Here is a 22,071-nt window from a genome sequence, read left to right as displayed (position 1 = left end):
AATGCCTCGTGCCTAGGCGAGTTTTCCCGGTGTGTCGGTCTCGGTATAAACTTGGACAAGACCAAGGTCATGTTCAATAGGCATGTCGTGCCGGGACCGATATACGTCAAGGGGAAACCTCTCGAAGTTGTTAGTGAATATACCTACCTAGGACAGATAATACAAGTTGGTACAACAAAACAACTTCGAGAAGAATTCGCTTGGGATGGGGAGCATTTGGCAACCTTCGTCAAGTCCTCCAGTCGTCTATACCGCAATGTTTGAAGACGAAAGTCTTCAACCAATGCGTCTTACCTGCCATGACATACGGTGCCGAAACGTGGACACTAACTGCGGGACTAGTCCACAAATTCAAAGTCGCTCAGCGTTCAATGGAGCGAGCTATGCTCGGAGTATCTTTGAAGGATAAGATCAGAAATAAGATTATCCGGAAAAGAACCGGAGTCACCGACATAGCTTGCAAAATTAGCAGGCTGAAGTGGCAGTGGGCTGGTCACGTATGTCGTAGGACCGATGGCCGTTAGAGCAGACGAGTCCTAGAGTGGAGACCGCGAATCGGCAAGCACAGCGTAGGGCGCCCTCCAGCCAGGTGGACCGATGACCTTAAAAAGGTGGCGGGCACCAACTGGATGCAGAAGGCGGAGGACAGGGAGCTTTTGCGCACCTTGGGAGAGGCCTATGTTCAGCAGTGGACAACGATTGGCTGTTGATTGATTGATTGATATTATATATATATATATATATATATTTCGAGTAACTCGCAAACGGCTTTAATAATTTGGTTAAATTTTTTTATTTAGATTTTGATTTTAAGTGTGCATGACTTTCTTGAAAAAACACAATTTATAACAAAAAAAGTACGTATAATTAATTATTACTATATCGCCCACGTACTATATATTATTGAAGGATAACAAACAAAACTTTACAATTTAGTAGCGGAAGCAAAACTGTTGATAATTAGATATGGACGCTAAACACATTTAAGTACACACGTGATCGTTATGCGCATGCGCAGTAAATATTCAAACAGTGTTCGATTAGTTTTACATATCATAGTATATACATATAAAGAATAGTTTTATGTGTTGTAAATATGGAGGGATATAATCAATAGCTGCCGAGCTGGATATATTTTTTTTATTTATAAACAGTATCGACCACGCGCCGACCGCATCTACCATAATAATAGGTAGGCGGACGTGCAGTCGGACGTGCAGGTGCCCCACCTCATGGATATTGGTACTGTAAAAAATATTAACCATTCCTTGCATCACCAATGCGCTACCAACCTTGGAAAGTAAGACATTATATCCCTTGTGCCTGTAGTTACGCTGGCTCACTAACCCTTCCAACTACACAACAATACTACGAATTGTTGTTTGGCGATGGAATATGTTATAAGTAGGTCGTACCAACATAGACGGGCTTGCACTTAGCCCTACTAACAAGTAAAAATTCTGTAAATGTTATGGAGAAATTAGTCAAGATATTAAGAAAAACGTGAAAATATTATCTAAAAATTTATTCACTTACACTTTTATAAAATATTAAATTATAAACAGCCTTTTTAAAATATATCTACTTCAGTTTTTAAAGTTGATTAATTTGTAAAAAAAATTGTAAATAAATGGTTTAGGTAACAATAAAAGTGTCTACGTTTTGTTTGATAAATATAAAAAAATCTAATAATAATTACCCAATTTTTTCTTCTACTGAATTTAGATAGCAAGCAATATTCACTATCCATGTATTTTATTTAATAATAATAATTATTTTACAATTCAATTTGTTATAAGTACCAGTAATTTCTTAAAATGGTTTTATAATGTACAGAATATCAGAATTTTTGTACACAAGTAGCACCGTGATGGCCGACTGCAATTGTTGCTTTGTCGAATGCCGCTATCGGTTGCGGAGGCTGGCCTACAGCGAGTATTGCATCTGTATAGACAAAATAACATATTATAACATGAGTTATAGAAATATGCCTAATTATTTAATAAAAGTAGTAGAATAATCTATGGGATTATGTAGGGTTTATGTTTATGGGTATCACTGCGCGGCAAAGCCCATTCCTCAACGCTGATTAGTAAAAATTGGGTTGATGAATTCGGCACAATTTCATCAACCTCTATAATCATAAGATGACATGTCATTTTTATGTAAATAAAATAAAATGCATTAACCACAAAAAAAGCTTGCTCCGATTCGAACCCGCGTTCGGTTCGATTGAATTCTATCCAACTCGTTATCTCTGAAACTTAAGGTTTGGCTTACTATGTACTTTTGGATAACTATTATATGCCCCATACAAACGTGTATGAATCTATTGTCACTGGATATGTGCTACTTGACTGTAAACTGTGACTAATGATCCGCTTCCGTTGCAGCACGAGGGTGCACATTTGGGGGCACAGCAAGGGGCAGAATAGCCACTGCAATTACATCTGAAAATAATAAAACTATGAATATAGATTCAAATATATTTTTATAATTAAAACCTACCTAAGGAAAACTGGCAACATGCCACCGATCGATTTTAACTATCAGAAATATCAACCATCCCTTTCATTGCTGAGGCGCCACCAAACATTGATACTAAGATGTTATGTCCCTTGTGCCGGTACTCACTGGCTCACTCACGCATCGAACCGGCACACAACAATACTTAGTATAGCTGTTTGGCGGTAGAATATCTGGTGATTTAGTGGTATATATCCAGACAGGCTCACATAAAGTCGGTTATAACGATAGACATCCACCAATATACCAAAATGAATGAAAAAACGCATGACACGACCATAGATAAAACTGAAGCAAAGCTATAATATGTGATTATTGAGTGAGCTGTTAACTCTATAATATTAATACCTCTGGTTTACTGATGTAAATAACTTTTATTAGATTTATAACTAGATAATGTTTACAAATATTTCATTTATAACTAGATAATGAAATTCATTTTATATTTAATACCTCACAGACACATACGTGTCAGTGGCATTCGTCATTCGCCTTGCCACTCGAGATCGAGTCGAGAGCAGTTTTTTGGACAAGAGTCAAAGGGAAATGATTAAGACGAACTATTACGAATGTGTAATAGTCACTCGTGTCAGCAAGAAACCCTTAAATGTTTCGCCGAATGGCTAGGAGAATCACGAGAATGAATGTGTATTATACGAAAAACATAACTTACTGAATTGTTGACATAATAGATTGTAATTGATTGATTATACCCATACGGTCACACATTATGAAATTTATTTGAACTTGGTTTTTGTATTAAAATTACTTGCCACAATTTTGATTACGATGCTTGGTTTAAATGTCGTTATGACATATGTTTCATATTTCAAATTTCTTTATTTGAAAATAATTTTGACGTATTATAATTTTGTCGCTTGTTAAATACTCTTTGGTATTTTTGCGATGAATATCACCAGTAACAAATATTTTGGGACCGAGTTTAGCATTAAAAGAGCGTATATAAAAGTAACATCAACAATAACTTTTGTTCTTTTTATAGCCATGACAATTATAGCAATCGCTTCGTTTCATAATATTATAGCAATACTAGAAATTATTCTCATTATCAAAAATGTAATTATGCTCTAAATATTTTTTCAAAGCTCCGAAGATTACTTAAAGTTAAGCATACAAGGTATTTTACAAGCTAAACTTTTTTGCGAACTTTGAACTAGTGTCCTTTGCGTACATAAAATTTTATGAAACCTTAAGCACATAGGTATCATAGAATATCAAAACAAGCTTAAAACTTGATTGTCTTTCTTTAAATAAAGCATTTTATTGGTCGGTGATTATTAATTTTTACATTTATAATGTTTTTTGTAAATTTATCTTTAAATATGAGTTACGGCGTACATTATATTAGGCAGTCATGGTGAGTATATTATAAGTAGTGTGCTGATCAAATAAGAAATAAGAAAATAATTAACGGCCTCACTTATAAAAGACATTTAAACGCTGTATAGCTAAGCACTGATTTCGCTATTTTCTGCCATATTGATTTGACATTTGAAAGAAGAAGACAGAGCATTGTTTAACTACTAACCCGCAAAACGAGTTTTGGATTTTTTGTGAATTTAAATGAAGCCTTAATGATGCGTGCATCATGACTGTACAAAGTGACAGATCGAGCTTATAATACTACCAATATTTAGTACCTATTTGGTAGCTAAACATATATTAGATCACTAACTCAAAAATCAAAGATTATATTAGCCAAATCAAAAAAATATAGAGGTGCTTACAGACCGCTCTTACGCACTCCTTAATAGGGCACTTCCAAGGCCTTTTTAATAATCATGAGTCATAAAATCCCTGTAAAATGATGAATGACTAAAGGAAAATAAGACGTTATATTATATATTCTATAATTAATTATTTATATGATATTAATTTCATAAAAAGAACTTCCTTATGAACCCCTTATGCACTTTATGGAAACCTATTAAAATTTATTTTTTAAGTATTTAGTTAAAGTAGTGTAGTGTTTTGAGATATATTTCTATTAAAATAAATATCTTTTAAATTGACTTTTTTCTATTAAATACGTAGATACATATAAGTCTTAATATCACTATTTTGAAGAACAAGTATTTCCTTATGACTATACAATTTGTGTTAGCAGTAGAAAGAATAACGATAAAATATATTATTATACGATAAAAATATTTTATTTACTTAACTGATTACAGATATTATACAGATATATAATATTAAATTTATGTTATCCATTAAAAGAATTATTCAATTAGCCGACGGCGCACATGACGGATAGTGAGGTCGAACCTGTTGACAAAACACAAAGAATTATGAAATAAAAGTGGAGATAGAGATCAGACCAACTCGGGACAGGCCCGGACTTCGAGATTTATTTTATTTAATATTTTTCAAACAATTAATACATAACACAAACAATATATACGATAGTAACTACAGTAGTGTTAAACTGTGTCTAGCTCTAGATCCAAGGCGTATAGGAAGGATAGGATCCTAGGCGTTTTGACAGTAAATACTTCCCATTCCAATGCACTCAAAGACTCGATACATTTACATTTTCCGAATTATTTTGTACTAACCGGACGTTCATAATTAATTAGTTGGTATCGGACTTTTTTATCTTGATTGTTGAGCACCATCCCGGGCCAACTTGTAGGTCGATAGTCGAAAGTACTGTCTCCAACAATCAGCGGCCTTCTTAGAGTCACAGAGTCCATTCCGCAAGGGAGACATGGAGGACCCTTAAATAATAAGGAAATATATATTTTATATACAAATAAGCGTTTGTAAGTATCTTTGCTTTATTCAATCTAAAAATTCTTATATATAGTATTTTAATACATATTTAGTTGGTTGAAGGTCTCATTGAATCTAGTTCCTAGTTACATTCAAATGCTGGGTCGGATCAATATGTTATTAAGTTTTATTGTCAAACAAATTTCGCCCGGAATATCGAAGCGTTTCTCTCCTCAGAGAAAAAAATGCACGGAAGGTTGTATAGTACAAACGAATCATCCCATTATGAGAGTGAAGGAATAGCGAATGCACATGTGTTGCGCACACACTAGTGTACTATATACGACAGTAGTCCCATCCTATTAAGGATTTGTATGTATGTGTGTGTCTGAGATAAACATTCATTCACGTGTAAGGTAATAAAAAAATTACGTGTATGGGATAACATGGAATAAATTCTGGTGGTTCCTTGTTACTCGGCAGATGAAGTACAGGACTACACATTTTTAATTATTTAGTATAAACTAAACACTAAACTATATTTACATTTAATAAACTTGTTAATTTTGTATGAATGTAATTTTTAGACAGGCCTAAACTTTTAATTTAAACGATGACATTCAAAATCATCATCATTAATAAGAAAAGTTTTAAGCGTGTTTCTAGCCAGAATTATTATTCTGTTAAATAAGTATCATTAGAAATAATATACAAATAAATATAACAGAAACAGTAACAGCCTGTTAATGTACCTCTGCTGGGCTAAGGCCTTCTCTCCCTTTTGAGGAGAAGGTTTGGAGCTCATTCCACCACGCTGCTCCAATGCGGGTTGGTAGAATACACACGTGGCATAATTTCAATGAAATTAGACACATGCAGCTTTCTTCACGATGTTTTCCTTCACCGTCAAGTACGAGATGAATTATAAACACAAATTAAGCACATGAAAATTGAGTGGTGCTTGCCCGGGTTTGAACCCACGATCATCGTTTAAGATTCACGCGTTCTAACCACTAGGCCATCTCGGCCATATAAATAAATATAAAATATTGAATATAAACAACTAGTTTTGGAGTGGTAGGCATAAAAAGTACATCCATACAGAATTTCATCAAAATCGCTTCAGTCTTTGAGACTCACGTCTCAAACGCGTAAAAATACAGACGGTTACTTTCGCATTTATAATATTAATATTTATTAGTATAGATAATATAATTCTCGGGAATATGTCTAACTTTTAAAAAAATCATTGTTTATGGTATCATCATATTGTCTTCGATTAGTTGATTTGATTGATTGAAGATGACTGCTGTGATAATACAATAATTTCTATGAATAATAATTTATTTATTCTTTATCGCAAACAGTATATAAAAATGTCAGTAGTCAGGGTTACAAAGAGAAAAAGCAGATTAAACATAACACATAACAAAATGTAAATAACACATATATACAAATACTGATGAACTCATAGATGACATTTTTAAGGGCTAATCGGTCAACTTTCAATTTTTTTTGTACTATTACTACATTACAAGCTATTTAACTATCACTAGATAGTTCTGGATTTATCTTTACTAAATAGCTTGGACTGTGATCGAATTTTGAAAATCATTTTCTATCCAAAACACATTTTTTTGTGTACATTTATGGCATACGAGTAGTATCGTTCAAATGATATAAATTCTCTTTTCTCTTTTTATAGTTAAATATAACTAACCTACCGATATTTACGTATATTGTAATAAAGTCATTTTCTTTAGAAGCTCAGTCTGGAACTTTGACTTGTTTGTTGTTTTTCGAAATTATGACCGTGCCTCAGAAAGCACGTAAAGCCGTTGGTCCTGAGCTTAAACTCGCTTCGGTCGTCGATTGTGGGAGCCTTCAAATTATACTAAAATAATAAACATAGCCTAATAGAATCAATTTATTTAAATTGTTAATAAGTAGGTTATGCATAAGTCAAAATCGAGTAGGCCTACGCTTACTTATAAATAGGCTTGACCAACGTTTTGTCTTCCATTTGTTAAATACCATTTCATATCAAAATTTCATACAAAAGTGAAAATAAAATACTGCAATATGTCTGGATGTGTACCTAATTCCATTTGCCCTCAACCAATTTGTACACCTGTTCCCAGCGCTTGCAACCCCGGTTATAGTAAGTGTCAAAACAATATACCAGCGACACCGCGATGCTATCCAGTGAATCCTTGCATCAATATTTACAGCTGTTACACTCAAATAATGTAAGGCAATAAAAAAATTGAACATGAAGAAGCAATATTAGTAAAACTGGAAAATAAAACAATATAGTATCGTGATAACCTGATGGATACAATTAACGACAACAAAACAACTATGTTTCAACTCCTGCAAAGAAACGCCAGAAATGGAAAAGTATTACATGGGACGCGGTAAGATCCAGAACCGATAGCAACTGACTTTGTGTACCTTAAATCAAAAACGCAGTCTCGACCTCTCTGTTAAGATCGTTCGACTAAGAACATGATTATATATGAAAAACAAACCAGTGATTTATACATTATACTTTACATTCTGAAAATGTGACGATGATATAATCACAGAATAAATAAAAACTTTAATTATTGTATGTTTCCCATTCATTAAATAAAGGTGTTTTGGAAGAGATTATTTACTTGTTGTGTTATTTTTAGTCCTAATTACAGCTTAGAAAATATAAGAACACGAAATTCATAGTTTTCACATCAATAGTATTGAAAACTACAATATTGGCGGGGTACTTGAAATATGGCGGGATTCCAGGCCAAGAGTAAGTACTTAAGAATTAAAAGAACTCGTAGTTAAACTGAGAAGCGCAGATTCTTATATAATAATATTATGTACTGAACCTTTTTTCGAAATGCAGCATCTTCCGTTATAGAAGTTTTTTCAGTTAGGTATTACAAAAAACGTCTCATCATTTATTAACAAAGATATTGTATATTATGTCCGTAAATTATAAGGATGTTTATTATTTCACAACCTTATTTGTTTGTTGGCTAGCTTCTAGTACTCAAATCCACTTATGGAGTTTGAGTTTCTATTTCGATTGGAGCAATAAATATGGTTTCCATCAAAAAAAATTCAGTAGCAGTTTCTGAGGTTAAAGAAGATGTAGGAGGATTATTTTTATTATTATTGTGAAAACGGAGGAACTCCGGTTTTTAATTTATAGTTAACAGCAAATTATAAATTATAATAGATTTAAAAATATAATTGGTTCGATGGAAACATATTTTCCATAACGATGTTTTCCTTTTCCCTTGCAACCCGCTACGAAATATCTGTAGTTGACAAATTAATGATTAAAAATTACATCTAATATATGGAAAGTATAATTATGTTATAATATTAAGTATGTATAAAAATAAAAGGTATTTGTTTATTTATTTATCTGCTGATGGTGCTAAAACGCAAAAACATCTCCATGCTGTCTTGTTTTTAATTCAGATAGATTAAGAATTAGATTTAAGTATAGAGCATGCGCTAAACTGTTTTTTGGCACAGGGTAACATTGCCTGGTATTTATAATTTTGTTCGTTTAGTTTTACTTAATTGTATAAAATGCAGTAGTAAAAACAAAGTATACTAAAACATATAAAAACGCATTTATTCCACTTTACTACTACTTTTGTATTTCACGAACAAAATAACAAAACTAAACATTAACTAATAAACTGTTAATGAAGAGGCACATCGACATGATAGCAGCAGCCAGATTGAGGACCCTGAAAGTAAAAACAATTATGCTTTTGTAATTATAATGCAGGCAAAAAATATACATTGATACTTTAAACTATAAATAAATTATCGTTTTTTTGTTTACAGTATTTAGTAGACGAACCGAGTAATAGGAGCAAAGTATTAGAAGTCTTAGTCTGTCGGTATTCTGAGAGCCAACTATGTTTATTGTTAATAAGCACACATCAATCAATACCGACGAGCATTTAAGTGCTGCAAGCCTTGTATGATGATGGGCAACCCCAGCAAAAACTTTCTCAAGAAGACTTGGAGTCAAGAATACGGCCAGTCGATAGTTTGCTTTATCCATGTACATGTAAAATTATAGCACACTGTGCCGACCCCGAAATCAGGACAAGGAAATCATAATTAATATATTTAGAAATAGTTAAGATACTGACCTGCCTCACGTAATTACAAGCAAAGTATCGTACGTTGGGATTTCGTCTTGTAAATGATTCCGCGGGAAATCCTGAAGGTCTATTTGCAAATACACTATCATGTACTATCAAAGGTCGTCTTCGGGTTACAGGATCCAGTTCGCAATACGGGCAGCAACTACGAGAAATTGGAAGACAAGGGTCGGAACACGGCGGTGCTCTTGGACAAATCGGACGTTGTTTTGGAAGAGTGGGCGGTGGACATTGAGGGTTGTAACACGGAAGGACTGGTTGGTAGCAAGGAGATGGTTCTGGACACGGACACACCTGCAACAGAGATTGGTCACGTTTTTATCATGCTCCAATTTTATACAAATAATAATTTACTCAATAATTACGTACTGGCGGTGGATCACAAGGCTCTGGAGGTGGACAGCAAGGTAATACCGGTGGGCAGCATACTGGTTGTGGTGGCGGTGGAGGACAAGGTTCGCATGGTGGTTGCCTGCGAGGTTTACAAGGAGGTAACAAAGGAACTATAGGTGGTACAATATCTGGTATGACTGGTGCTGGGCACGGTCTAAACACTGGTGTACAGTTGCAATGGGGACATGGAGTACAAGGAACTGGCGGAGGACAACACGGTTGACAACAAGGTGGTGGAGGCAAACAGGAACATGAACATGGTCCAGTTCCACATGGAATAATTGCTGGACATGTTGGCCAAAAGTCCATAGAACACATAACAATTTAAATTGTCGATGCTTGTAATGTCAATATTTTTAAGATTTTTTAATTTATATTACGTTATTACTTAAAATTTTATTTTTGTATATTTGCCGACTTTTTTTTTATTATATTCTTATTTATATAAATTGTCAATGTCTCAGTTACATTTTTTATATTATAATTAGGAGATTCTGCCATCCATATATGATTAAAGGAGATCGTAATGGACAGGGAAAAAAATACTGAAAAGTATCTCAAATTTAATATAATGCTTGAATGTAGTCCAAAAAACACGAGTAAATGTAGTCTAAAAATATTTTTTTCGATTTATGTGATTCATCTCTACGCGAACACGTTCCTACTACACATATAACTTCCTTTCTTAACAATTAATCGCATTTTTAACGGTAAAACGGTTCACTTGTTGTAGAGCTCTGTGCAAGCCATGCTACCGCCAACCAGTAATGTTTAGTTATTTGTTGTGTTCTAAAGAGAGGCATAGAGGACATACCATCTTAGTTGTGAAAATTTTATGGCTTATTGGCGAAGTAAGGGTGAACACATTCCATTAAAATAAAAATTTTTTATTGAAAGAATTAGAAATAATTATAAATGTAATAAAGTAGTAAATATTTATATATATATATATGGACATGGAGGTAAACAGGGTAGGACAGGTGGGGGCAAGCATGGCGCAGGACATGGGCGAACTGGTGCTGGGCAAGGAGAACATCCACCACCAGGGCATACAGAGCACGGCCGTATGTCGTTACATGACGCCGCACAAGGTTTAGTCGAGTAAGGGTAGCACGCTCCACATGGCATGCCAGTACACACACAAGGGTCGTAACTGTAAAATGGAGCACTCATGATGCTTTTATTTTAATTTATATTTTTTTTATTTTAAGATTTTACTATAATTTTATTGACAAAAACGAATATATGGTATATAATATATATATATATGGTATATATATAATATATAAATATATAATATATATATATAATATATAAATATATATATATATATATATATATATATATATGGTATATATATATATATATATATACCATACTTTGATGTTATGCGTTCAGCACGAATCATTTTAACATGATGTGTTGTATTATTGTTATGAAAAAGATAGGTTAGTGGAGTAATATGTTTGCGTATACTTTTTCAGATGCAGCGAGAGCATATACACTGTCAAGTGGCAAGTCCATAAACTTGGGAGACTGGGTTTGAAGAAACAATAAATAAAGTATGTTAGTTGCTGATAAGTGTGTCATTTTAGTTTCGGAATGATAAAGCTCTTAATGCATTGAAAAAACAGCATTAAAGCATTTTTAATGAACAAGCGGTGCTTGGTGGCTTACAATCCCAATCTAATAAGTAATCTAAGGGATAAACAGTGAATTAATAACTTATCTATGGAATTTATGACGTGTTCAAGAAATATTCCACTGGAAACGTGTAAAAGTTTATAGGAGTAATGCATCATCGTTGTAGATCCATAGTTGCAGAGATAGATAAATTTCAAGTATAAAGATTCTATTCGTACAGCATAATTGTTACCTTTGTAAATAATCCAATATTGAGTTATATAAGAACATGAACATTAAAACATAATACGTGACATGCGTAAATGTAATATACATAGTATTTTTAATATAATAGTTTTAATAGCACAACTCTTATTTAATAATATTATATACTGTTCAAGCATTCTCTGAATAAACTATAAACTAAGTTTACTTTTTCGGTTAGGCATAATGACTAACTGAAAAAGTTAGACGTTATCGTCTTTTCATTTATTTGTATAGATATTGTCATTAAAGCGTTGAAGAAACAATTTATAATTTTGATATTTTAAAATATGATATTTTAATGTGAATTGAAACAAACTGTAGTAAACTTTAGATTTTTATATTAGTGTTCTCTTTATTTGTATTTATTCACTGAAAACATTTTATTCCGACATAGACAAAATAAATTATTTTTCTGTTTCACATCATTCTTCATCACCAAACAGGCATGCATGGTCCGCAGCAGCCTCCACAGACGGGAACTCCCGGATAACTACACCGTTTAGGTGAACACACTGCTGGTTCTGTGCAGCAATAACAGGGACAAGGCTTACAACGGTTCGGTCTACAGCAAGGAATGGCAACCGAATCGCAGAGTCTTGTAGGTAGTAGGACAGGATTGGCAGGCTGCAATATAAGTCATTTTATATAAAAAAAAATATGTTATTCAAGAAAAATTAAAACCTTTGAAAATTTGGCTGTATGCGTGCTTTAAAGTAAAACTTAATAATGTCCAATACCAAGGATATTAAGATGGCTAAGTTATCTCATACCTTTATTGAAGAACGCAAAGCAATAATAATTATTAAATTTTCTCGAGATTCAAACAAACTTTAGCTTTGTAATAAGTATAGTACAGATGATCGCTGGTTTTTTGTTACTATATATTAAGTAAAAATTTTACTTTTTATGTATATAAAAATATCGGAATCTATTCGTGCTCGTGCAAAGTTGGGGCATGTAACTTAATAAAATAAAAGTAATGATTAACAGACCTTATCACACGGGGGACATGGAGGTAAACAGGGTAGGACAGGTGGGGGCAAGCATGGCGCAGGACATGGGCGAACTGGTGCTGGGCAAGGAGAACATCCACCACCAGGGCATACAGAGCACGGCCGTATGTCGTTACATGACGCCGCACAAGGTTTAGTCGAGTAAGGGTAGCACGCTCCACATGGCATGCCAGTACACACACAAGGGTCGTAACTGTAAAATGGAGCACTCATGATGCTTTTATTTTAATTTATATTTTTTTTATTTTAAGATTTTACTATAATTTTATTGACAAAAACGAAAAAATATTTTTGACTTTTTTATGATAGACAATAACACTGACACAAACTTAAAGAACAATTTTGAATTTTTACTAAGATCTTAATATAATATTTAATATGCTAGAAGAAAAATTTAATAAAAGAGTATATATTTGAAAAATAATAGGAAAACGGCAAGCGTAATGTCTCTGTAGTTTTTTTTTTTTTAATTTAAAATATGATGTTTTTACTTTGAGTTTGAAGTATGCCCAACGTATTCAAATACCTGTAAGAAAAGATAAGAATGCACTTAAGTATTTACTGTTACGCCCATACGCAATCACACGTACACACATATACAAGTACTGTTGTTTTTTTCGTATTTGTTATCCTACAAGTTATAGATTAATAGCTCTTCATTATCACTTGATAATAATTTAACCGGCTTAAGGCCACAAATATAAAACCACTCTAGTAGGAAAATTGTATCTTACAATAGTATCCTTTATTGTTATTTATATAAATACCATTTTATCGACTAATTATTAAAATATATATTTCATTCTGTAATCGCTTAACGTATCTTGATATACTTGATATATAAAAAAATATACCTAATGTTAATATGTATTATGAATAGTAACGGTTTATTAAGCAGTCAAATTCGAATACTAACTAATATTATAAATGCGAAAGTAAGTTTGCTCGTTGTTATACTTTCACGTCTAAATCTGACAACCGATTATTATATAATAATTTTGCATTGATGAACCCTGGGGGTACAGAAATGGACATAGGGTCAAACCTAACACTTCGGTGGAAATTAGTAGTATAATAAAATAACATATATAAAAAATAATAACAATTTTTTTATTTAGCTTATTCAACTAACGTCAATTTTAATCAATTGATTTAAGCATTGTTATTGATCCAGTTGATGTATACTGGTATACGGGAATAAACGGCCGGGTATCCACGGTAGCCACATCCACTGCCCCATGAGGAAATACCCACAATAATACCATTGTGAATTAGGGGACCACCGAAGTCACCAATGCAAGGGTCACGACCCCCGTTATCCAAAATGCCGGCACACATCATGGAATTAGTGACAGTCATAGCGATAACATTGTAGTTACTTCTACATGTGTTTTGATTCACTGTTCGGACTTGAACATGTCTCAGCTGGCTTGACTTGGGACCATTGATCTGAAAACAAGAGGATTTATATGAAATATTTATAAATTATTGAATCTAACTGTAATCTATATATATTCGACTGGCTGTTGGCGTGGTTGGTAAATTTCATGTCAAAGGTTGTGGGTTCGATTTCCACCCAAGGACGAATAGGACACTTTGACTGGGTGTAATATATATATATATATAAGTTACAAAAGAAAATTAGTATGTAGTACTGATATACTATCAGTTATCTCTGGTTAGTTTGGGATCAAATAACCGTGTGTGAATAATGTCCCAGGATATTATTATTATTACATTATTTGCTTGGTCGTATGGCTTTGTGTAAGCCCGTCTAGCTAGGTAAAATAACATATTCAACCCCCAAACAGCAATACTTACTAGTATTTTTATTTTTTTGGCCCGGTTTAAAGAGCGAGCTCGTGTAACTACAGACACAAGGGACATTGCATCTTAGTTCCAAAGTTAGTGGTGCATTGACGATGTGAGGAATGGTTAATATTTCTTATAGCGCCCATACCTCTGGGCAACGGTGACCATTTACCATCAGGTGGCCCATCTGCTCGTCTACCTTTCTATCTTATAAATATACCTAGTATCAGTAATTATATTTTGATTCACGTAGCATTAAGACCATGCTTTCGTTTCCTATGTAGTCTATAAAACCAAGAGTTTTATTTTAATGCCCTTAGATAATGTATGATGACAAATATGACATTATCTAAGGGCATTAAAATAATAAATTACAAATACGCTTACGGAAGTTGCTCCCCATCCAATAGTCCATACAGCTTGATTGTCAGCTATATTATAGTTGGAACTTGCGAATCTTCCACGCTGTACGTTTCCTCCTATGTTGAAACTTGATGATACTCTGAATATGCCAACATCATTTTGTTTCATAGCGTGGTAGTAGTTGGGGTGGGCGATCAGCCTACCAACATTGTGAGTCGACCCTCCGCTGTTTGCATATGAAGATCCAACTCTTATGCGCCAAACGTTAGATGAAGTGCCGCTGTAAAATAAAAATTGTTATATCATTTTAATATAAGCTTAATTTAGTAATTTATTAAATTTAATTAATTATTATATACGCAACTGACTGTATTCATATTATTTTTATGAGCATGCCGAAGTACACATGTTTAGGAGTATAATCTTTTTTAAAATTGTATAAATTCGAATTTTAATGTGTGTGTGATTATATTCTGTTTGTTTACCTAAAATAATTAATAAAATAGGCGTGCGGTTGAATATTTTTAGCATCAGAAATATCTATGCTAACGAACGAACAGAAAAAGCTGGCAGAGCTGCGAGATGGATCATAATTGGGGGTTCGCAGTTCCCAACCACACGCGAAAATGTGTATCTCTGATTGTGTATTTATTCGTTACGTTTAGCTAAGCCACTGAACTGATTTTTAATAAAATTTAGTAAGTTTGAACCCCAAGGAAGAACATATGTTACTTTATACCTCGTTAGGTATAGGTATAGGTACTTCCTTAACACGCGAGCGAAAAATAGTTTAAATATGCAAATTGCAGATTCTTTAAAATGATGACTATTATCGCACAAAATTATTACATTGCAAAATTAAGATATCACTAAAAATCTCTTGTACAAATTAATTATAATATATGTTATTGATTAATGATTTTAAATTAAAATTACCTTATATGAACAAGTAAAATAGGATAGTATATTTTAATCATATTTTACATTAATCGTAAGTTGAATGTTTAATGTTTAAAAACAATACTATGGAATTGCTATTTGCTGGTTCGCTTAGACGGAGAAATTAATTTTATTTATTACTGCATGTTTTTTTTTACTAGCGAATGAAATAGGAAATCTGAAGGCCAATTCTACTAACAAATTGTCAAATTATCGCAATCGAATAGAAGCGTGATCGTTGCTGTTTATCCGATTTCTTATTTTTTAATTTAATTATCGACTATTGGCATGAACTTTGACAATTAAGTTTGTTTTTGACATAACGGAATACGTGAAAATCATATCGGTTCTTTTCCGATTAGAATAAATATAGAATAGCCAAAGTTGGATCGGAATTGAATCGGGAAAGTATCATAATCGTTAAGCGTGTTAGTGGTCATTATATGTTATTACACTGGCTCATTCATCCTTGAAACCGAAAAACGCTTATGTTTTGAAGGGTACGGTAGAATTATGATTGGTTTGTTACTAACCCACTCATCATTCTACCTAGGAAAACGTTATCTAATGGAAATTGGAATACAGATTCATTTGATTTACTTACAAAAAGCAATGAGCAGCTGAAAGGACGGATCTATGGTTCAGAATCACGCCACCGCAGGTTTGTACATAGCCTTGGTTAGTGTTCCTTAGCACCACTGCGGCGAAGGGGTAATTTTGTATGGTGGTCTGTGAGCCACCAATGATTCTTTGCTGAGAGTTTACACCTGAAAATTAATTAAAATTATTTATGAATTAAACTCTAAATTCTATGAATAGTGGATTAAATTTTATTATATGAATTCGTTAGTTTTTTTAATGTAAGACTGTTCAAGGGTTCGAGTAAACAAAGGTTTGTATTTTAAAGTTTTGTATTGTAAAGACTGTAAGACTGTTAAGCAATTCTTAGTAGCAGTCTGGGGTTTGGAAGAGCTTTCCCTATCAAAGAATGCGAGATTGTCGGCTCTGCGCCTGAACTTATTATCATTTTTACTTTGAGTAAAAATGTTACTATTCAATGAGTGCTTATTTATTGTTTGTAAAAGACCGAGTAGGCTCTATAAACATACAGGGTTTACGATATTTATGATACGATTTTTAGGTTTCGGCAAGCGGTATTGTATTTTTAGATATTTATTAAATTATTTATTATTAATTTTGTGCTAACCAAAGCAACTTGTATATTTCAGAATAACATAACATATAATAATACCGAATCTTTTTCATTAAAAAGAGGGGAGGTCGTTGTTACTTTACGTTTGTTGACAATTTCATTATTAGGTAGAAATGTCTATTATGTGAACACTGTATATATTTAATTTCTAAATTATTTTTAGATTTATAATGAAAAATGAAAATATTATTTAAAAATGCTCACCCACAACAGCCGTTAAGCACAAGGCGAAAAGAAAAAATAAAGAACGCATTGTTATAACTGCGTTACTAAAACTTTGCACTAAAGGCAATTATAAGTTGTCCGTATATATACTCAATCAATATCAATTAAACACTACATAATCAGATATACGTTAACACACTGACTCATATCTGTAATTAATAACCCTAATAAAAGTATTATGGAAGTAATATTGACTTGGCAACTAATTTTGTTACATTCACCGCGTCATATTTGTCTCTTCTCCCGTTAATTTTTTTGACAAGACATCCATAAGATTAGACTTTTTCGGAAAGCGCTGTGAAAATTGTTTTTTTTTTTAAGATATATTCCTAAAAAGAAAATACAGTCACTTACATGAGAAATGTTTACAATAAAATTTTAAAGAAAACGTTATGCAGGTAGTTCGTCGTTCTTGTAATATTAATAATCTTGTGAAAGTTATATAATGTAATTATAAAACAAGTAAAGTAAACTGGTATTCAATGACGATAATAAAATTAGAAGACAGAAGTGGCTGTGGGTGAAGGTAGGTAGAAAAATATATTTATCATAATCAACGGGTGAGTGTTCCTAACGAATAAGGGTGCAATCAAACATTATGGTACCGTGGTGTTAAATAAGCCGAGATGGACCAGTGGTAAGAACGCGTGAATCTTAACCGATGATCGTAGGTTCAAACCCGGGCAAGCACCACTTAATATTCATGTGCTTAATTTGTGTTTATAATTCATCTCGTGCTTGACGGTGAAGGAAAACATCGTGAGGAAACCTGCATGTGTCTAATTTCATTGAAATTCTGCCACATGTGTATTCTACCAAACCGCATTGGAGCAGCGTGGTGGAATAAGCTCCAAACCTTCTCCTCAAAATGGAGAGGAGGCCTTAGCCCAGCAGTGAGACATTAACAGGCTGTTACTGTTACTGTACTGTTCCGTCTAAATGGCAAATATATATTTTAGTTTACATCAATACTCCTGTTCATTTAATTTAAAAAAAATAGTTCGACTAGTAAATGCGGGTTATATGAAAGTTAAGTTCATCATTATATCATTTTTCTCGTAAACTTGAAGTTTTTTATACGGGCTTACTTATAAACGTAGTTAAACAATGCTGTCTTTTTCTTTCGCATGTTAAATCAATAATGATAGAAAGAGATAAATCAGCGTTTAGCTAAACTGAAATTCGCTTACTCTCCATATACTAAATATTTTATTTAATATATAACTAAAATAAAAACAAAATCCGCATTATAAATTTATAGAAAAAAACACGCCGACTAAGAGATTGTCCTGTGGCATTGTACCCAAGACACCGGCAATATTGACTCTGACTGACTGACGCAAGGAGGAGTTTAAGAGTGTTTTTAATTTTTTTAAGATTTTGTTATAGAATATATGAATAAAAATTATTTTAAAATGGTAAAATAATGAAATTTAAAATTTAATCTATCGTTTACGATAGATTAATAAAATAGTTAATATAATAGTTAATACGATAGATTAGTTTTTAAAATAATTAATATTAAATTAACTAATAAGACTTATACGTATATAATTTATTTTATGTTATATTCCAGTAATCTTGGATGGATTAAAATTTCATTTTGTCATATTTATCATTATCACGTTGTTTAGATAACTACTCTTGTGGGTTATTATATATACACATATACAACATAAGACTCACAAATTTCAAACCGATTAATCTCTTACGTATCTTCTCTATCTGAACCCCGAAAAGACTCATTATATTTTTGGTCGGATTAATTTTTGATCTTTAAAGAGCGCTAATAACCGTTATATATATATTTAATTATATATAATTATGTTTATATTCCACCAACCCGCACTGAAGCATTCCACCAACCCGCACTGGAGCAGCGTGGTGGAATAAGCTCCAAGCCTTCTCCTCAAAAAAGGGAGAGGAGGCCTTAGCCCAGCAGTGGGACATTTACAGGCTGTTCCTGTTACTGTTATGTTTATATTTACGGGTTATTCTTTTAAATCCAGCAGCAGGAGTAATATGGAAATGGAAAACTAATCTCCGAGAATTGTGTAAGAAAAGCGGATGCCGATGCTAAAAAGCTATTCTGTTAAGTATTTCCGGTGACATAAGATAAAAAAAAATATTAAATTGTAATTAAAATAAATATCACAATGTCAATACGAAATCAATGTTTCAATAACAAGAAGCTAAGGAAAGTTGATAAATACGATACTATATGACATAGAAATCTACAAGAAAAGAATCTACTCATTACTTAAAGTCCGGTAACGCACCTGCAAGCTTTTCGGAGTTGCAGGTGCATTTGAGTTGAGTTTGAGTGTCCATGGGCGGTGGTAGTAACTTTCCATCAGGTGATACTCCTGCCCGTTTGTCATCTCTTACATAAAAAAATAAGTATACGCTGAAACTAACTGACTGTAATTACTGATTCAAAATACTTATAACCTTTTGAAGGTTTTTTTATTTTACGGAGGCAATATTTTATTAAACAAATCAATTATCTCTGACATACATAAAAAAACAGGGTTTAAAAAAATAAAAAATATTGTAATTAGTTCTCGAATTTTACATAATGAAGTTGATAACCAAATATTCGATAAGATAATGGAGTTGAAATATAATATAATACCTCGTAATAAATTAAGGTATTATATTTGCGATTGCATGTTCATTTGTGTTATATATATAAATTATATTATATTTATAATTAGGATTCCAAAAATTCGGTTATCAGTTATTTTTGTTTTTTTTTTTTAACTGTTTGATAAAGCTGAATTTAAAGTTGGTGCAATACCAATCGTTTCTATTTCCAGCCATCGTATTGGTGGTCGAGACGAGAGAGACATTAATTATATCATGTTATTGATAAAATATAAAATAATTTGTATTAAATATAATACAGTTTACTGGTGGTAGGGCTTTGTGCAAGCTCGTCTGGGTAGGTACCACCCACTCATCAGATATTCTACCGCAAAACAGCAATACTTGATATTGTTGTGTTCCGGTTTGAAGGATGAGTGAGCCAGTGTAATTACAGGCACAAGGGACATAAAATCTTAGTTTCCAAGGTTGGTGGCGCATTGGCTATGTAAGCGATGGTTGACATTTCTTACAATGCCAATGTCTAAGGGCGTTTGGTGACCACTTACCATCAGGTGGCCTATATGCTCGTCCACCTTCCTATTCTATAAAAAAAAAAAAGTTACATATGTACGTAATAGAAATGTTTACACTTTTCGTCTTTCTGTACACTATTCATATTAGAAATATTTACATATTATGTATATGACTAGCGAACCTATCATGGCACATGTCACGTATATTGAAGGCACAAGGGACATATTCGCAACATCGTAGTTCTCTTCGTTGGTGGTGCATTGTCGATGTGTTCTAAAATTTTTACATTGGCGATGTCTATGAGAATTTACCTATTACTCAGTAACAGCCTGTGAACGTCCCACTGCTGAGCTAAGGCCTCCTCTCCCTTTTTGAGGAGAAGGTTTTGGCGCTTATTCCACCACACTCCAATGTGGGTTGGTGGAATACACATGTGGCAGAATTTCAGTGAAATTAGACACATGCAGGTTTCCTCACGATGTTTTCCTTCACCGCCAAGCTCAATGAATAATCACAAACTAAGCACATGAAGATTCAGCACTGCTTGCCTGGGTTTAAACCGACGATCATCGGTTAAGATTCACGCGTTCTTATCATTGGGCCATCGGCTTCATTGCCTATTACTCGTTACAATTAAAATAATATAAAACATTTAATTTGTCATGGATACTTTGTTTCTTATATATCATACATTTTATCTTTTCGGTATTAAATTAATCATCTGATATGTTTTCAAAATAAAAACATGTCTATATACTGCCGGTTCTACATTTGATAACAATTAATAACCATTATAGTCTTGTATTAAAAGGGTTAAACATAATAAAGAAGTTGATATGTATATAGAAATACGTCATAATAATATATATCTTTTTTCTTTTTTTTTTGTCAAAGGACAAAATCAACAGTCTAACCCTATCCTCATGCATCGAGGAGTGAGACAAGGGGATGTCATTTCCCCGAAATTGTTCACTAATGCATTAGTGGATATGTTCAAGGCGCTGTACTGGGAAGGGCGGGGCATAAACATAAACGGCGAGTACCTTTCACAATTGAGATTTGTAGATGATATCTTCATCATGGCAGAAACCGTGCAAGACATGCAGTGCAGTATGCTGAGCAGCCTGGCTGATTCTTCTGCTCGAATTGGTCTCCGAATTAACTTGGACAAATCCAAGACAATGTTCTATGAACACGTCGATCCGGAACCGATAACTCTTAACGGAGTTCCCCTCGAAGTTGTTCAGGAGTATGTATACCTTGGGCAAACTTTGTAGTTGGGTCGAAACAACTTTGAGAAGGAAGCCCGTAGAAGAATACAGCTGGGCTGGGCAGCGTATAGGAAACTTAGTCGAGTCTTTTCGTCACGAATACCGCAATGCTCGAAAACTAGTCTTCAACGAGTGCGTCTTACCGGTTGTGACCTACGGAGCCGAGACGTGGACACTGACAGTGCGTTTAGTCCACTATTTTAATGTCGCTCAGCGAGCTACAGAGAGGGCTATGCTCGGAGTTTCTTTGAAGGACCGAATCCCAATTGTGGTGATCCGAAAGAGAACCAAAGTTATCGACACAGCCCAAAGGATTAGTTAACTGAAGTGGCAGCAGGCTGAATACATATGTCGCAGAACCGACAACCGTTGGACTAGACGTGTTCTGG

General features: G+C 33.4%; 2 protein-coding genes and 2 long non-coding RNA genes across 4 annotated transcripts; all 4 read right to left on the bottom strand.

Moving 5' to 3' along the window:
* Positions 1-1,610: 1,610 nt before the first annotated feature.
* LOC126772296 (uncharacterized) lies at positions 1,611-3,344 on the bottom strand. Its single transcript, XR_007669643.1, has 3 exons — positions 3,200-3,344; positions 2,320-2,450; positions 1,611-1,944 (listed from the first exon to the last, which is right to left on the bottom strand). It is a non-coding gene; the product is annotated as an uncharacterized LOC126772296 (long non-coding RNA).
* Positions 3,345-4,718: 1,374 nt separating this feature from the next.
* Positions 4,719-7,133, bottom strand: LOC126772308 (uncharacterized). The gene is made up of 3 exons (XR_007669645.1): positions 6,987-7,133; positions 5,106-5,267; positions 4,719-4,815 (listed from the first exon to the last, which is right to left on the bottom strand). It is a non-coding gene; the product is annotated as an uncharacterized LOC126772308 (long non-coding RNA).
* A 1,745-nt stretch (positions 7,134-8,878) lies between these two features.
* On the bottom strand, positions 8,879-10,266 carry LOC126772190 (uncharacterized). The gene is made up of 3 exons (XM_050492442.1): positions 9,810-10,266; positions 9,429-9,734; positions 8,879-9,014 (listed from the first exon to the last, which is right to left on the bottom strand). Exons 1-3 carry the CDS (start codon positions 10,149-10,151, stop codon positions 8,967-8,969), a joined length of 696 nt encoding a protein of 231 aa, XP_050348399.1. The 5' UTR covers positions 10,152-10,266; the 3' UTR covers positions 8,879-8,966.
* A 3,622-nt stretch (positions 10,267-13,888) lies between these two features.
* LOC126781281 (trypsin, alkaline B-like) lies at positions 13,889-17,368 on the bottom strand. The gene is made up of 4 exons (XM_050506178.1): positions 17,268-17,368; positions 16,455-16,617; positions 14,936-15,191; positions 13,889-14,185 (listed from the first exon to the last, which is right to left on the bottom strand). Exons 1-4 carry the CDS (start codon positions 17,314-17,316, stop codon positions 13,889-13,891), a joined length of 765 nt encoding a protein of 254 aa, XP_050362135.1. The 5' UTR covers positions 17,317-17,368.
* Positions 17,369-22,071: the final 4,703 nt, after the last annotated feature.

Source organism: Nymphalis io, chromosome 1 (genome assembly GCF_905147045.1).
Source record: "Nymphalis io chromosome 1, ilAglIoxx1.1, whole genome shotgun sequence".
Classification (NCBI taxonomy): domain Eukaryota; kingdom Metazoa; phylum Arthropoda; class Insecta; order Lepidoptera; family Nymphalidae; genus Nymphalis; species Nymphalis io.
The sequence above is the reverse complement of the archived record's forward strand: the minus strand, read 5'-3'. Positions and strand labels throughout refer to the sequence as shown.

Coding starts and splice junctions, on each gene's coding strand:
- LOC126772190 (XM_050492442.1), bottom strand. CDS start 10,151: ATGTGTTCTATGGACTTTTGGCCAACATGTCCAGCAATTATTCCATGT. Junction 9,735..9,809: donor AGCCTTGTGATCCACCGCCA/GTACGTAATTAT, acceptor TCTCTGTTGCAG/GTGTGTCCGTGTCCAGAACC. Junction 9,015..9,428: donor CTTGTAATTACGTGAGGCAG/GTCAGTATCTTA, acceptor TTTTACTTTCAG/GGTCCTCAATCTGGCTGCTG.
- LOC126781281 (XM_050506178.1), bottom strand. CDS start 17,316: ATGCGTTCTTTATTTTTTCTTTTCGCCTTGTGCTTAACGGCTGTTGTG. Junction 15,192..16,454: donor TCAGCTGCTCATTGCTTTTT/GTAAGTAAATCA, acceptor TTTATTTTACAG/CGGCACTTCATCTAACGTTT. Junction 14,186..14,935: donor TTGGATGGGGAGCAACTTCC/GTAAGCGTATTT, acceptor TCTTGTTTTCAG/ATCAATGGTCCCAAGTCAAG.